Source organism: Temnothorax curvispinosus, unplaced genomic scaffold (assembly GCF_003070985.1).
Source record: "Temnothorax curvispinosus isolate PA1 unplaced genomic scaffold, ASM307098v1 QBEX01008716.1, whole genome shotgun sequence".
Classification (NCBI taxonomy): Eukaryota; Metazoa; Arthropoda; class Insecta; order Hymenoptera; family Formicidae; genus Temnothorax; species Temnothorax curvispinosus.
Window position 1 is genome coordinate 398,131 of NW_020218496.1, and position 18,451 is coordinate 416,581.

An 18,451-nucleotide genomic window follows, 5' to 3' on the forward strand; every position below is an offset into this window, starting at 1 on the left:
TCAAACTATGCCCCGAGCCGCACAGCCGTAATCTTAGCTGAACGTAGCGGTGTATATATCCACAATACTTACGTCGCTGGGAGCAATTACTAATGATACGTAATGCTAATCAAAGCCAATCAAAGCGTCGGGCATGTCACAGAGATGCGCGGATAGAGGATAATAAGCACGTGACAGTAAATGTCAACTAAAGATGTTTCATAACAGACGAATATTCACGCACACAAATTGATGTTTATTTTGCAACGTTGTATTATCTTCGTTCAGACCTTTGACTAGATATTTATGGATTGCTAGTGGCTACAGATCTGCGTCTCACGAGCGTCGTATTACGACGATAGGAAAACACGTATATAGGTATTTCTATTTTATGTTCGTGCGATTTAATTGGGAACACAAGTCAAAAATTTGATGTTAAATATATTAATTGTAAATCTAATGCAGATTTTATAAGTGACTTAGAATCATATCGATAATTCATAGTTACATTAAAAGGTCAAGATAGCGTATCGCACATAGATAAAATTAAAATTTAACTACTTTGTAAAGAAGATATTTTTTCAGCCATTATTATTATCTCGACATTATAGCTGTCAAATAAAAATTTAATTATTATATGTAATGAAAAAGACATTTATACTTTTCGTTGAATTAACATTATGACATATCTCGGTCATCAAACTGGGAGACACTTTGTGTTCGTCGAAGCGATGGAGGGGCGATTCAAAATGAGTCATGAGAAACTGTTCCCGACAATCTATTATATTATATATATAGATATTGCTAACGAATGCAACATTGTCCCTCCGGCATACACAGTTTATGTTCAATATTAACACAGTGCGCTCTCGCGGATTTCGTATCCCGCATGGAAACACGCAGGTGCGCCACGATATCAATGCACTCTATTAATCGTAGAGAAAAATTGTATGCATATTCCCCGCCCGATTCCACGATGCTTATGACATTTACGAAGTCTCACCGCGATCGACGGCGCAAGAAAACGATATTACGTAATCGAGAAAAAAGTTCTCTCTCTTTCTCTCTCTCTCTCTCTCTCTCTCTCTCTCTCTCTCTCTCTCTCTCTCTATCTCTATCTCTCTCCTTCTGCCACTATACGATAAAGAATTAGCGCGTATCATTCTCTTGTTGGTTTACGTCGACAGGCTGAGTTGAAAATGCACGCGGTTCTCTCAGTCGGTCGCGGCACGCGAGCAGAACTTAATTAAGCCGCGGCTTTTAGGTCGCGCGAGAGCGGGAGATTATGGGAGCGCGATTAAGAATGAGAAACGCGATATCGCGTTACGGTCGACCGGTTAAAAATTATCGGCCTTTTGCTATGTAAGTATAATCACGTATTTTATTGCGGAAAAAGAAACTGATGATTAAAAATCAACCGTTTGACCAAGAGTTTCATTAAATAGGAGAAAGCTACAGATTTGTTACTGTATAATTAATTCATTACCTTCATTAGCTAGCTGACATTAATAATTATTATCAAAATACAGGAAACTGTAGTAAGAAGAGAGAACAGGGGAAGGCAGAGGAATTTTGGAATCCACCTTTCAACACAATACTGGCTGTCATAGTCCCATATTCCTAATAAAGAACGGGACATCAGCCGTCGACAGCCGCACGATAGGGCGCGTGCACGCCGAAACCGCAGGCCCGCAGCCGCACGCTAATTATTTATTCTTCGTTATGCCCTCCTTCTGACTGGGGTGACGATTCTCTCCCTCTGATTATGGTTTGCGGATCTGTCTGGTTTCCATAATCGTTTGCGGGTATCACATTGCGTTCTATCGTTTCCACCGGCCGAGATTTCTTTACTTTGACTCTCCATTCCGTCGATTTAACGATATTAATACATATTTCGACACATTAGTAGTAATACTATTAATCTCAAATTTTATCGATTTAAGAGATGGCAAATGTGGATATAACGGATTGTTCTATATTACGCGTTGGAATTACTTTCGGAAGTTCAATAGCGGCCACATCGAAGAAAAGATGAAAAATAGCGGCAATCAGAAGACACCGCAAGAAATGAAACAAGATATCCGTTAAGCATCAACGAGAATACGAGTAGTTAAATACCCGCCATTAATTATTCATACGCTGCAACAAAGTGACACGCGTAACGCACACACGCGTGATTGCACTTCGAGCAATCGGCGACGTACAGGCTCGTTCGTACAAGTGCGTCTATTTCTTGTCATTGAAATGCCGTTTATTTTGCAATGATAACTAGCTACTATACGAGCATGCTTTTTTCATTGCATATCGACTATCGTTAAATGAACAGACGTAAGAGCATATACAAAACCAAGTACACATGTATATGTACCTATATCCACGCAGGATATAAACACACACTAAGTGCTATACCTAGAACGGGCTTATATATATCGAAGTCCCCGCGCTTCATAGGCGGTACTTAAACGGGTTTATGATCCAGAAAACTTGAGCGCCGGGCAACATTCCGAGGAGATTCCCCGGGCCATCGTTACAGAACGCGGGGGCCCGTAACGCGCGCTCGAAGTGAGGCCCGATGGCGAACAACAAACGCCGTTGTCTAGCGTGTTTGTCGATGATGAAAAGCGTGGCGTGGCATGGTATGGCGTGGCGCATTCGGGTGCCCGACGACGGGGCTCGTTTCCTCGACGATACGAGACGAATCGGCGCGCGGGGGCCCGGGCCCGTCGCAGCCGCAGCGCCATGTGTTGCGCTCAATTGGACGCCCTTCAGGTAGAAAAACGCATCGGCGTGTCCGGCTCTCGCGCACGCATCTGGCGAGCGGAACCGCTTCGGGGCCCCATCGACATGGAGGCGTGCAAACGTATTCCTTTCTTTTCCACGAGGTCCTGCTTCTCGCGCTGGGCCCTTCCCCGCGCCCCCTTTTATTTCCATTTATATATGCCCGTCCGCAACGCGTGATCGCGCGACTCGTTACTCGCAAATCGACGCGGTTTCGCGTTTAAACGTGATGTATAAGACCGTGTCGGCAGGTTATATTTAACGATTGATGAACGACAAACGCAAAAAATGCGGTCACTTAAACTGCGCGATCTGCATTCGTGCCACGCGACGCTACGGATGAGTTCGCGCGTGCGAATGCGGATGCCCCCTCTGCGGGTGCAAGCTTCTTGTGCGAGTTTTTGCATCCGTGATACCTCGGAATATCTAACGTAGTGTCGCAGCGTGTATTTTGTATTTTAAGAATGTCATTTTATAATTGACGTCCTTGTAAATTCTTAATATAAATTAAATTTAAAATTTTGTGAAGAGTATTATTTTATATATTTTCCATTTCTTATCATTTTTTTGCCTTTATTATTACATCTATAAATAAACGTTGCGTGTCTTTAAATTATACATACATGTATACATTGACAATGTCACACGCAGCGGTATGTGAAATGATGTAAGTTTTTGCTGCTAAGATAATAGTAAGTGATTCACGAGTGAAAATTACTCCATAATATTTCATGAAAACTACTTATTACACTAGTTTTTCTTCGCGAATATGATCGTATGGATTATAGCATGATTACAACACTATGTGTAATTACATTTTAACATATATACGTTATAAGAAACATTTATTCTTAGAACACTATCTTGAAATAAACATCAACTATCATTGATGTCACCTTATGTAGGTTCGTGTGACGAGACAAATAGGATATATAACCCTATTCACTCCAACCCCTTTTTCCGCCTTTTTAATTCTCGCATCATAACTCACGAACGAATTGACGAAATTTAATGTTCCAAAGCGCAAATTAAAGCTACTACTTTTAGCATTAATTTGCGCTTTGGAACATTAAATTTCGTCAATTCGTTCGTGAGTTATGATGCGAGGATTAGAAACTCGCGGGGACACGAAAGGTCTGGTTGGAGCGAATAGGGATAATATTATATTAATAATTACAAAACACATGATGCGTGTGAAAAATTGCGTTGAAATAGCGATCAAAATCAGCATTTCCTTTTCCTAATAATGTTATCGAATCTTCTAATCCTAGAACGCGTAATAATCTTTTTTTGAAACAATAGTTAAGATTTTAGAAACAAAACTGAGTTTCATTCTCGGAAAAGAATTGACGTTTGTCGCGTGAGAAATGTCCCGTAGCTATCGCGACGTGCCGATCGCTTCGCAAGAGACCCGCAGGTGCGCGCGGTTTCCCGGTCGCGAAATTTATAGACTGATTCGCGCCTTCGGGTTCGCGAGCCGGCGCGACTTCGTCGTAAGATCTGGAGCGCGCACGTAGGAAGAGCAGAGCCGAAGGGAATCGGCTTCGATTCAATGCCCTTATTCGTTGCGGTCGTACGTTACGGAGCGTTATCTCGATACAGGTGCGTATACCCGCGGAAGACGAACGCGGATCGTTACGCGGGACGAAACGGTATGCAGATGAGTTTGCTGCAGCGGTACCATGCGAAGCACTTTCGCCTCCGGATGCCGTAAATGCGACGATAGACTCGATCGTCGTGCTTAGCCGGTCGCCCCGTTTTTGGAACGAACGCCGATCGCGCCGATTATACAGAATGCCAGCGCACGCGTTTCTGGAGGTCGTGAATCGTTTCGTTGCAAGTACGTCCAGATGCATTCCAATTGAATGGAATGAAGAGCTTCGTATGGGAATTAGGTAGTTGTACCATCGATAAAAAGAGAAAATCAATCGTTTCTAAAATTCCCAGGTAGCAAGCACTCGTCATTTTGACGTCAATATTTGGTCATAATTGGTCAGTAACGTCATTCGTCGATTAAGTGACGTATATTTAACGTCATGTTTTAATACGTCAAAAAGACTTTGTAAAATGACATTATATAGACGTTTAATTGACTACCCAGGTAGCAGACAGTCGTCATAATGACGTGATTCTTACGTCATTTTATGACGCATGTTACGTCATTTATTCCTAAAGTTTAACGTAAAAATGACATTTTTCACAGTATTTTTCACAGGAATATTCCTACATTTATAAAGTGTTTCGTAACTTTATGAACGACGTGGTGAATTTATGGTATAAGTGGATCTAGTTGCGTGTGTAATTATAGTTTTATGACAACTATTTCATGCAGTGTTATAACTATCAAAAAGATATCATTACAAGATTTTTGAACACTTTAAAGATGTACCTGTTATAGACAAGTACAGTTAATAAGGAAGCATCAGGGTGAGAAGATCGTCACTGTCCACTGGATCATCGAAGTCAAGCGACTCGGACGCGGCACTGTGCTAGGATGGGTGACCGCCTTGAGAGCGGCTATACGCACATGGCATATGTAACGAAACAGTTAAAAAAGCTTTTTTTTTTTTAAATAAAGAAAAAGAACATTTTTTTGTAAACGTTTATCAAGTAGACATTTTAAAATTTTAATTTCATAAAAAACATTTCTAGAAACCGGTATGTCGTACATTAGACCTATTTTTGCCGTCAATAAAACGTCAGAAAATGACGTCGTTGGGATGTGACTTAGGACCGTGAAAAATACGTCATTTTTACGTTAAACTTTAGGAATAAATGACGTAACATACGTCATAATATGACGTTAGAATCACGTCGTCATTATGACGACTGTCTGCTACCTGGGTTATTACTTAGTGGATTGTTAAAATAATTATTATTTTATTGTTATCGTTGTTCGTGTTGTCTGCGTCAATTTTATCAAACTCATCCTTCCAATTACAGATATTATAATAAATTGAAGTCAAGTTTTCGTTAACAAAAAAAACTTGAGAAACACTTGCTTGTCACAAGTTTAATAATGATTAACTGATATGTTTTATTATAGTTATTCTATTAAATACACTGACACAATTACACTTTAAATTACATTTCCGATAAAGTGAATTTAATTATAATTAAATAAAAGACAATTTTGTAATTGATTTCATTGCTCTTATACCGAGAAGAAAGTCGATTGTGATAAATGCATATCAAAATTGAAAATAAATGCATTGAAAATTACGATACAAATTAAGATTGCCAAGCAGACACTCCGCACAGAAACGTTTCACCAGCGCGATATCCAAGCTAATGCATTTCTCATACTTTCCGCGAGCGCGAACAAGCGATAGATCTCGCGGAGTGAGTCACGCCTAGCCGATCGACGCCGATTCGTACACTCGCTGATAAGGTCGGCTCGTGAAACTCTTTAAGCGCTAAAAGCGTTAAAAAGAGTTCTCCACAGATACACCGAGTCGTGCAAATGCGAGCGCTCGTTCAGATCGGTTCTTATTACGCGCAGAACCTACTGATGTTTCACGAGAGAGCCACCAGTTGAATCATTCTCACGTCATAAATTTGGAAACGCGACGGAAATATCATAAATCGAAAGAACTGGACGAGACGAGAGGTGGCACGTGCGCGTTTAATCTCCCGGCCCTCGTCGAAAACTGCGAGGCAGAATCGGCAAGTTCGACGAGTTAATCGTCGCTCCGCAAATTAATGCGGCCGCTTAACTGAAATTTCGAACGATATTTAGCCCCGCCGGCTCGCTTCGCTCACTCTGGTCGGCGATAAATTATAAGAAGCGGCGGATTACGTCATAATGGACGCCGAGCACGCGCATCTGTTTTACGAGCGCGGCGTTACGGTAATCGTTGAGCGAACCGACCCATCCGCCATCGCCGCCGCCCGCGTTTCCCGCTTATAATCGGCCGAACTCTCAATGAGTTCTGTATCACTCTACCAGCTCTCATGGAAGAGACGAGGGGGGGGGGGGGGAGAAAAGTTCCCTTCCAAGGGACGGTGCACGCCGGAGTCCTCCCCTGAGGGGCAAAACCGCGGTGCGTATAATCACTGTAATTTCGGCCAGGGCGCAATTTTTGTCCAGGCCGATCGCGACGTCTCGTCCGATTTTATTAAGCCCTTCATCTCGGCCCGGTAATTTCAATCGAAGTACTGTACAATGTCGTACGGAAGCAAAATCGTGGGAAGCGAAAGCTGGTAAGACATCACCTTTAATTTTTCTTTAAGCCTTCCGTTATGGAAGACGTGATCAAATTACGTCAAGAGAAACGGATTTCTGATGTACTTTAATTATAGATAAATAATTTTTATTGCCATTCCGTGTATTATTATCTTCACTTTATTCTCACACTTATATTCATAGATAAATATATTTATCATAGATAAATGTGCATACAAATTGCGAAAGTTATTTATTTGACATTAACATATGTTATTTCGTCACTTCCTTTTGTTGGTAGAAAAATCAGCTTAAAACGTTAACAAGAAATAAAAACAATTTTGTTTATACTTCTAGACACATCGATATACTTAAAATATGATAGATGTAACACCGATTGGCTGTCATAAAATTGAAAAAGATTAATGTAAGTGTAACCTCATGCTGCTCTTTGCAGGTCGCGTAACGATAACACGGTGTGACGAGCTAATTGCGGTAGATTTCGCGTTACGTAGCACTTTCTTACCCTCGACATGCACTTTTTTTTGCTTGTGAACGCACCCTTTCTCTGCATGTCATACTCGTGATACTTTCAACGATCTAATTTTTTATCGGCAAGAATATTGCTATTCAAAAGACTGAATTTTTAAACTTGAAAACCAAAATGAAAAAAATTATTATTTCTTCTTAATTATGTACAAGCCAAACAAGATATGAATCGATTACTAGAAATACAAGATAACAAAGCAATATACATACATATATATATATATATATATAAGCTTATTATATATACCTATAAATTTTAATATAAATTTTATAATCATATAATCAAGTTATATACAGAATTTAAAATCATTAAATAATAAAGATTTAACAAATAATATGTATGTCCTTCCTAGTTTATAATTTATCGTTCAATATTAATTTAATATAGTAATAGTTAGGTAATTTTTCGTTACTTTATACTCTTTAGTTTTCGCTCGAGTCAAGATTTTGTGTTTTAGTTTTAGATCAAAACATATACTATATATATCAATTATTATTTATTCCATCCCTGATAAACACGTTCGTATAATATTGAATACGAATTGACCTCGTCTATAATGTAGGACGGATTAAGAAATTTTGACGATTTACGATCGGGCACGGTAATGCGTCGCTCGCACGAAATGGGATATGGGAGATGCAGCATACTGGTTGCGTGTTCGGAAATTTCACGCGCCTCTCGGCGATGATTCGTACGCGCGCCGGCGGCGGGTGAAAAATAAAATTTCTGCTGCCGCCTACGTCGTCGTATCGATACGCGATACTATCGCCATTCTCCGATTACCGATTTTATCGAGTCTCAATAAGATCGCGCGATCGCGGCGAACGCGATATTCTCGCTTTCGTCACGGAGGTATTGTTCCCTCGCTAAGTGCCATATCGTTCCGTATAATCGCGTAATCCAATACGAAATACACATAACTAAAACGCATCGATCAAAGCGCGATTTCTCGTTTTGCAATCTTGAAAAGAATGCGCAATGTAATTTCAAGAGCTTTTAAATGATGATATGAGATTGCGGATTATTATACGCGAGACAACTGAACAATCTTCAACAGTCATGACCTCAAGAGACAAGAATAACCTCTTTATGAATGCCGTTGATTACTACAGATATAAAAAGTGTGTATTCTAAAACGAGTATAAAAAAATAATAAGAGAGTATACGAGTGTGTTGTATTATTTATAACACACATACACAAATATTTATAACACACACATAGATATCGCCATGTGGAGTATTAATTATTACGTTAGACGACCTAATTTAGATTTTATATTCCGAACGACTAGATTTTCGCTTTCACAGAGAGAGGACCAAATCTGTCATCAAACAAAAATGTTCAAAAATGTTCAAAAATGAAACAAAATTTCTAAGTAATCGTTCAATGTGAGGAAAAAAGATTGGAAGGAAGCAAACTCACGGGCATCGGTGGATGAAGCCCGCGGAACGCGGAGCTGCTCCACTTGCGCTGTCTGGCCGGGTGATAGTGGCCGCTTCTGCTGTACGCGCTGTTGTTCTGATGATTGCCATACGAGCGCATGGTGGGCCGGAAACCCGGATACGGCACGCCGTGCTGATGGAAGTCGCCGGCATCGAAGCGATGATGATGGGACTCGTGTAGGAAGCCGTCGTTGTGGATCGGTGGCAATCTGCCATAGGCAACGGCAGCGGCAGCGGCGGCAGCCGCGTGTCGATCGACGTGCGTCGTCTGCTCGTGGCGATCGCCGATCTTGCCGATCGGCCCGTCCGACGACGGACGTCCGGTCGGGAACGACGCCGGCATCATGGCCGGATGATGATGCCCGTAAAAAGGAGGGAAGCCGAAAGAATTGGGCAGTCCCACGGGACGGTATCCCTGATGAGGCGGCGGCGGTGGCGGCGCCGATACTGGCGGCGGCTGTCCGGGAGCGTCCAGAACGTATCCCGGCTTCTTGTCGCCGTAGTGATAACCGTCGTTACTCGGCTGCTGCCGCAGATAATCCTCCCGGGGTTCACCTTTGACCTCGACGCCGGCCTCCGTGGGCTCGGGCATCTCGACTTTAACCCTCACACCGTCGTTCCTGTCTACGCCGGGTTCGCTCTTGATCGCGAAACCGACCGGCGATCTCGCCGTGGGACTCGTCGTACCGGAGTCCTCGTCGCAGCCACCTACGCTGGCCTGCTGCATTCTCGGGAGGTTCACGCCGACTCGACACCGCGGCGGCGTTCCTCGTACGACCGTGACGGCGTCATCGTCCTGCGAATTGATGATACGGTCGTCGTCGGGTTGCAATTGTCGGGCGAAAAAATCGGCTGTTGATTAACTGCGAGATTGCGCGAGCAAGGCCAAGCGGAAAACACTGTCGTGGACAAATGATAGTGGGATCGGATGCGCATTATTTAATTGCGAAAGTTACTTGAATCCCTGGAATGGTCCAGCTTTCCCGCGAATCGGAAAGGAATGGATTAGGAGGATAGAAGCGTTCTCTCTCGCTGCGAGAATTCCGTCAGAGCGTCGCATTCGGCGCGAGGAACGCATTCGGCGCGCGCTGTAAACGCATAGCTGACGTATAATCCTCCGGAGCATTCGTGATCGTCTTAGTCCCACATCGTGGAATTTCCCAATGTGATTCCGCGTGGAAATCCTCACACACGTACACGCACACGCGTGCGAGTCCGTCAGAACAGTCGTCGTCCGCTCGCGGACGACACATTCGCTTCACGGTAGGAAGCGTGGGTCGGTCGCGCTGGATTTCGGTCGCGTGGAGGGGGGAGAACGAAGGGAGGGCAAGGGCGGCGTGACAGTTTCCGCGTCACGTGTCCACCGACCTTAGGCCCCGCCTACGACTTCGATTTTCCCTAACGAGCCGGATCGTTACGAATGGCCCTTCCGAATTCGTCATTCATCGCTCAAGCCGAATCGCCGAACAATCGCGCGGGGTCGCAAAGGGGAGGGGGGAAGGCGGGAGTCCTGTTCCTCTCAATCGCGAGAACGCCTAGGATCGAGGGAGAAGCGAAAACAAGTGTCACTTCACTCGGGAGCTCCGATTTCTCGTGCGGTCACCCGCGTCACTCCTCTCTCTCCCGCCGCTGCCACCCTCGCTTGCCCACCACCTCCTCTTCCTCCTCCTCCACCACTTCCTCCTCCTCCTCCTCCTCCTCCTTCCCCGCTTCCTCCGTCCTCCCTCTCCTCTTCTGCGACAAACCGCCGAGCGTGAAGCACCACGCGAACACCGGACGCGCGATTGGCGCGTTTTCTTGCCGCTACCGCCGCCGTCGTCGCCGCAGCCGCGAGAACTCTTTACGGTACACTGCCTCGAGAACGCATCGCGAGTCTCCCGCGCGGAACCACGTCAAGTACCGGACCGGGACGGTTTCGTGCGATATGCGTGTGCGTTCGCGTGCGCTTTCCGCCGGCTCGCACACAGGACACGTATAGGGCACCAACGGTCGTCGTATCGTCGTCGACGTCGCCGTCGTCGTCGTCTTCGTCGTCGTCGTCGTCGTCCTTATCGTCGTGGTCACGAGCACCCGCCCGATATTATCACGAAGGCGACGAGAGAAGCTGTCGGCCGGCGCGAAACACGCAGCGGGGCCCGATACGCAGAGGAAGGCCGGCGGCCTCGGTCGAGCTGATCGCGTACGTACGAGTTTCGTTCCACGCAGCGTGAAACTCTTGGTGGAGGTGCGCGGCGCGCGGCGGCCACCACCAGTCGACGGGAGCACACGAAGCCACCCGAATACGGCCGAGAGAGCTTCGATATATCTCTCTACCTACACTCTACAGAGTATTCCGGCCGCCTCCTGCCTTCTGCGAGCGAACACCGCCGCCGCCGCCACCGCCGCCACCGACCGACCGACAGACCCACGAAGTGGGTTCACCTTTTGTGAGGCCGTCGGGTCCCTTGCGCTTTCGCCGATCCCGTCGAGAGCGTTGCTCCGGTAGAATCGTACTTCATCATGTCCCGAGTCTAACGAGTTCAGTTCGAGACAACTGAATCTTAAGGTCGGAACATATGGTCGGGAAAAATAAGAATGGCCCTCAAGTTCGCACGCAGTCACGCAGCTGATATATCACGCGAAATGTTGCAGAAGAAAATCGACACCAATCTGATTTTAAAATTTGCTTGCTTTTCTACATACTGATGTTTAAACTTGTTAGGAGAGTAAGGTAAATTGTTTGGCGGAATGATCACAATGATCAGAAACATGCGAATTACGTTAATTATATATGGTGATGTTACATGTTACGAATTCGATGACGATAAATGTTAATAATACAGGAAACAGGCTAAAAACCGGAGCAGTCAGTGATCCCGAAAATACATTTCATTCAATTAAACCGCGGTATTGAATCCTGTAACACCGAGACGGCTGGTTATACACTAGTTTAGATATAGGGTTCATCATCGAGTCCAGGACAGAATCGATGCAAAATTGCGTTTGCAATTTTGGTCCGCGAATCTCGTGTTTCGAGGCGTACGTTCGTTATAACATAGCGTCAACGGAGCGTAACTCATTTGTATCCGCAATAACTCGCAATTAATTGATCGGGTCTATACCCGACAAATTTCTTGTCCACCGAGATTGTCGGGTTCAGATTCCACGCACCTTTCCCGCAGCAATTATATTTGAGAGCAATTATTTTTTTTACGCGTCGCTACTTTGTATCGGCTGCGCCAGTATAGGTAGGTATACGTCTATACGATGAGAACCGTTGGACGTGGGTCTGCCTGTGCCCCGCCGCCGCACGATATATCAGGTTACATATCCGTTGCGTCATGTAAATTGATACCTGTACATGCTCGTACACCGATCGGGCATTTATTTAAGCCATAAATTATCGTAATGTCGATTGGACACGCTCCTAGGTACGATTTTACTAACCAGACCGTCGGCGTCAGCGTCGGCGCGGTTATGCTCGGGGCTGCGCGGAGACAATAAAACACGCGTTCGCGCTGATCTCGACGCGTGCTTAGGAGTCATCATATTACGCAATTACAAACAAGGAAGCCGCGCGCGCGGACGTCATTTAAATTTACGGCGACGAAAGGTGGATAGAAGAAACGGAAGCGGAATTATCGCCTCTCAACGCTTGTATTTAATTGCAAATTAAATCGCCCGATTACACTTTTTGCGTGAAACAAAGCCGACGGTGACACGCGGATCGATATCAGGAATTCGAAAGAGCGTGAGCGCGTGAATCGCTATGGAGAGCATTTTATGTATTTTTGTAAATCTCGTAACCGGAGCTCGGTATATCTATATTTATCTTGGAAATTAACGCAGAGAGCCGCTATAGTACAGCTTTATTATTAAAACCGCGCTCTCTCAAACTTCATTCAACGCGAGTGAAAAGGATTGTCCATTATCGCGGATCGTCAACGAGCGAGTAGCCGACGATGTCAAAGGTTTATGGCGAAGCACATTCCGCGGATATTCATGCACTTTTAACATTCATCCCCAGTACGCAGTACTCTCACGGCGGTTTCTTAGCTCGTATAACCGTCACGCGGATAGAGACTGGATAGAGATTTCCTCCGCGGGAAACGAGGCTTCTTTTTACAGGCGCCTCCGTGTTTTGTCTCGCGTGGCAGGTAAAACGACGCCGCGATGCCGCCGCAGGTATTGCGTAGAGCGGCCGTTGCGGGCTTCGCCTTTCGAGGTAGCCTACGTGCACCCATCCGTATATACCGCGTTGCCGAGACAAAAGGAGCAGGAAGGACAGAACCGTGGGTTCCCTCTTTCCCTCTCTTTCTCTCTCTCCCTCTTTCTCTCTGTCTTTTTCGCTTGCTGCCGCCCTTTTCTCTCCTTCTCCCTCTCCTTTCTTCCGACACGCAGCCCGTCGATACTCGGGCTTATACGACTCGCGGGGCGAATCGATGCGTGTGTGCATGCACTCTCTTCGCAGCGGGATGACTGGTGAGAGAATTCAATTTCCGTCGTCGTTATCGTGCCTCCATCTTCAGCTCGGGCCACGCTCGGATCATCCTCGCTGATTCCTCGCTTTCCCCTCCCGTCTCCGCCACCGCCGCCGCCGCCGCCGCCGCTGCCTGCCGGCAGTAACGAGACAAAGCCGTCATTGCCTTCGCTTTTGCTCACGCAAAAGCCTCGTCTCGCGACCTTTCCGTCGGATGGACCGTCGAGAGTGCGCACGTTATCGAGGGAATTCTCGATAAGCATCAGCCTAAGCGACTAGTCTGGGGCGCATGTATAATTATATCGAGCGAATCGGAATGGAGATTCACGTTCCAACACTCGATATCATATTGACGATCGATTCAGACCAGATTCGATCTAGGCTCATAATAATGCGAAAGACGATCGAAGGAAATTCCTCGATTCCCTTATTGAAACGCAACGATTAGATAACAATCATATTTGTAGGCTTCGGAGGTTCGGAGTAAGTTTCATGAAAACAGTTGTTAAGAGAGATTGATTTTCTCGAGTTTGAAACAAATTGATACATTCTTATCTGAAGGTATTTTTTTTATACACGTTCTTATGACATTTTGCTTTTAATGTAGGTATGTATATGCACACGCAGCGTCATAAATTCTTTCCCATCTGAAGATAGGCACGTCTGATTGTAAGTCAAATAGCTATCTATTATTTGTCTCAGACGTGCCATGGTTATCTTCAGGTAGGAAAGAATTTATGACGCTGTGTGTACATTGAAGTAAAATGTCATGTATAAGAACGTGTATTTGCCTCAAACTCGAAAATATTATTCGAGAACATCAGCGACAATGAAACTGTCAATACCGCAAGTACTAACAAACAAAAGATATCAATATGCATACGTGGGTAAATTAAGTCGGGATTCTGATAAGATGATTCTATGCGTGACTGTAGATAGTAGGACATTGTTTTAACGTATCTCGTGCAGGAATGGCCGTCATGCTCGGACGTGAGATATGCCACGCTGGACGCGATCATCGTCAGACATATCGGGATCTAAAAATCATCTGCGACATCCGCATGATTTCGCGGATCCTACTACCTTACAAAATAATGCATGTCTCAACACAACCCGGAGTCGAGCCGCGCTCGGTGAAGCGATTACGTTTTACGACTGGGCGAATATAGTCCCCGTTACGCAATCGGGCCGCGCTTCCCAGCTGTCCGATCGACAGTTTAAGTAGAGACGGCCTGTTCTGGACGGGGTAGCACGAAGAACATCCAAGCGTGTAGGTCGACCGCATGAGTATATCGATCGCAGCGATCGTTATGTATGCGTTTTCATTGTAAACCGAGGTAATACGTGAGCGAAAAATGTGTTGGCAAGTTTATTGAAATAATTGATCTCATCGACAGATAATTTTTTCTGTATATAATTAAAAAGTAAAGACAGGGAATTTGATTTGTTCCTCTTTTCTTACAATTAATATTTTCGCTCTTTGTACTCTTCAATTGTCGAATTCTCTAATATGGAGTAATATTTTTCCTGATGACTATATACACATGATCCAAAACAGTTGTGTCTAAAGTCAATACGGGAGTAATGTACAGAAGGCATATAAACAATTGCAAATTGCGCGAGGAGACGTTGGCAATCGCTTCTCCCGGGTTAAGAGTGCAATGTCCCGGTGTTCCAGCGCAAACTAACGCGGTTACGTGATATATCTATGTGGAATCGAGAGACGTGTTCGCCGGGGCGAACGGATCTATATGTCCGTCGCGTTCGCTCGCATCAGCGCGACGCGATAGCGCGTACACGCCCAACCGAGGCGAACCGATCAATCCTCGGACGGACGCACCTAAGGACACCATCGCGCGGCACCGCTGCTTTCCGCTCGTTCTCGTAGCAGGAGTAGCGGCGTACGGCTGCAGCAACGATCTCCTGCGCCGCGCCGCGGCTGATTCCTGGAGAACGACGCGGGGCGTGTGTCACCAGAAACTCTGGGGACAGATCGGGCCAATGGGAAGTGGTGGAAGGCGTGGATCGCGGCGGCCACGGAGGACAGTGCGCGCGGACGACACGGACGGCAAAGTAGGGGACTCTCTCTCGAGGCGACACGGGAACGGTCCCCCACCGTCCCTTCCCCCGTTACCCCGCCACCCCGTGTGGGATCACTCGGTCGCAGAGTCGTTCGGTCCGCCTGGTGGGAAAAGCGACGGAGGGGTCGTAGGAGAGGTGACCCGGCTGGTGGGGACGCCGATACACGCCCATTCCTCCGTGGTGGGGCGACGGAGAGACGGCTCGCGGGAGACCCCCCCGCTTCTCTTGCTTGCTCCACCGCCGCTCCACGACCCTGCCGGCGGCGCGTGTGGCATCTGGTGGTACAGATACGACATCGCACAGCTAACGCAGGGAGATTGCCGCCGACCAGCCGCGCGCCTATAGCGCGGGAACCCGCTCTCGTCGATTCCGACGAAATACGTTGCGTAACGTACAGAATGGTCGCGAAGCTCGAGATACGAAACAAAGGAGTATAGTCAGTTCTCGATGTCAGATAAACTAAATCTTAAATTGAACTTTTAAACAAAGTCTCATTAAATCACAAACTGAGATCTCTTAGCTATCAATGATTGATCACCTCGGAAAGTATTGATGCTTGGATGTGGAAACAACTGTCAGTCTTCTTAATTTTGGCCTCTGATAGACCTCATTAGGAGAAAATCCTGAGACATCCCGTATACGTCACGCAACGAAGATCGGAAAGCGGTGGAGCGCGTGTCACGGACGATTGACGGATCTCTTAATTGTGGATTTTTTCTTATCTACTGTCACCCTCTTCCTTCCGGGAAGCGCTAAGCTCGCGGATTAGTCTCTCTATCATCAACGACCCGCGTTGGACGCCCAATCTTTCTCCCCGATAGCCGCTCACTCTGAAGGCTTATTGCATCCATCGGGTACATTCCAGCGTAGGAATTCTCGACGCGGTCGACAAATATCGCTATCCGTAACTTCTAGTATTCCACGATCCGATAGTCGAAATATCTGTCATTCTGCAGGTACTAATTACTCCTTGTATTACATTTCGTCGATTACGTATCAGATTTTGCGGTAAGTGAACGTTTCAATTAACGATTGTTAGTTCGCATTGGGGGAAATACGTTATTGCGGAATATCCGAAAATTTAGCCGACTTCAACGGCAGACGTAACAACAATAACCGTAACCGTATACGTAACGGAATGATTTATGCGGATCAATAGATAGACACTGACGCGGTTTTGTATTTCAATGCTCGTTGAAAAACTGCTTTAGCTGACGAATACCAATATTCGTAAAATGAGCTTATTAAGTGGAAAAAGGTAACAATTATCGTTAACCTTCTCGCTACTCTCATTTTATATTCTGTAAATACATATATATGTATGACACCATATTAAAAAGACATCTGAAATACACAGTCAAATAAAATTAAACATAATTTATATAATAGTTTCATATATAGATATTGTTCTTTTTAAATAACTTTTAATGAATATAATCTAAATATACATAGCTAAAATCTAAACATAACGAATGACAATCTATATAAATGTATAATGAACGTAAACCAAGTGAATAATCGTTACGAACTAATCAACTGCCGCTATAATCAACTACTACTAATCAACTACTAAACTGCTCGTCCGATTCATCAAGCTAAAGTGCCGTGCACTCACGCGGACGCGACGACCGCCGCGCATCGTCCGTGCGTGCTGCCATCAGAAGTCAAGTCAAGAACATTCGTGAGATCGCGATTAATCTAACGAGAAGCGCATATCCGTTTCCGATGTAGACGCGAACAGAGTCCCGGGAGTCGGGGCAATTTGGATCTCGCGTCCCGCGAGGCGCGCGGCGGGGTAGATATGCCGGAGTCTCTTCCGTGTCGTGGCGGCGACGGGCGCTCGACTTCAACGGAAATCCACTCGAGCGAGAGAGCGACGTGTATATCCGTCGGTCGGTCCAGGCCAGGCCTTATACAGGGCCGAGTATACGCGCTCGCGCGAGCACGAGATATAACCGGGTTTTTCTTTCGACAGTCACTTGACATTAAAAGTCACGGTATTCCGTGCAGCCACCCGTCTCCCCGTCACGTCAGGTTGACGGATCGGCGCGCGCACTCAGGAAATTAGGCAATTTCCGGGCCGCGCTCGCTCGTGTCTGCATTTAATAGCACCGCGCCAGTTACTTACCAGTTCGGCGGAGTCGGAGAACATCGTGGCCGGGACACGACGAGCGGTATCGTTGTACGACAAGCGGGGCGGGCGGGCAGACTCGGCCGTGCCCCCGTGGTGTATATCCACCCACTCTTCTTCATCGTCAGACCAGACGTCCCATGCCTGATCGATCGCGCACACTCGAGTCTTCGTACGTGCTCGTTTATGGGACGCGTCGGATTCTCCTCGCGCTTATTAGCTTGCTCGCAATTCGCGGCTACATCGAGCTTTCCGCTTTTCGCAGGTCGCATGTGATGAGATGGAAATGCATTTATTTTTCGTTATTCTTATAAAACCTTTCGTAAAAGGCGTTTGCATTTTCGTAGAGTCGCTTTAACTCATTTCCCCTCTCACGTTAACTTTCGTGCTCGCCGCTATTATCGTCTCTAAGTTTATTAGGGATTATTATAATCTTAGTTATTGAGAATTCTCACTGTCGTTTTATTTACTCGTCTATCCATCTCGTTCTATTTTATATACTTATTCCTTTTTTCCTCTTGCTAACGCATACGCTAAATTGTACAATATTTTATTCAAAAAATATAATTATGTTATGACTAAACAATGTTGGACTGCAAAATTTTTAAACGTAAAAAAATAAAAATTTATTACTATATAACTTCAATTATTATTACATTATTAATTCCAAATTATATGTAAAGTATTTTTCCTTTAAACGTATATGTGATCACCTGCAGGCTTTAAAACGACGAGTGTTGAAATGGTTCGGAGTTTTTATTAAGATCGGTTTTCTCTGTTTCTAGCTCTTTCTCTCTCTCCCACGTTCATCAGATAGCGCAGCAAATAGAATCATCGCAATATCCTGCAAAGTGGGCAACAACG

General features: G+C 45.5%; 1 protein-coding gene across 2 annotated transcripts in view; it reads right to left on the reverse strand.

Moving 5' to 3' along the window:
• Positions 1-10,566, reverse strand: part of LOC112458133 — a 240,183-nt gene extending 229,617 nt beyond the window's left edge. Inside the window, exon 1 of one of the 2 annotated variants that reach the window (XM_025021578.1) lies at positions 8,896-10,565. In XM_025021578.1, coding sequence (XP_024877346.1) covers positions 8,896-9,642 — 747 coding nt within the window. In that variant the 5' untranslated portion in view covers positions 9,643-10,565. Of the gene's footprint in view, positions 1-8,895 lie in introns of both variants that reach the window. The other variant, XM_025021579.1, reaches the window with a different exon arrangement.
• Between the last annotated feature and the right edge of the window lie 7,885 nt (positions 10,567-18,451).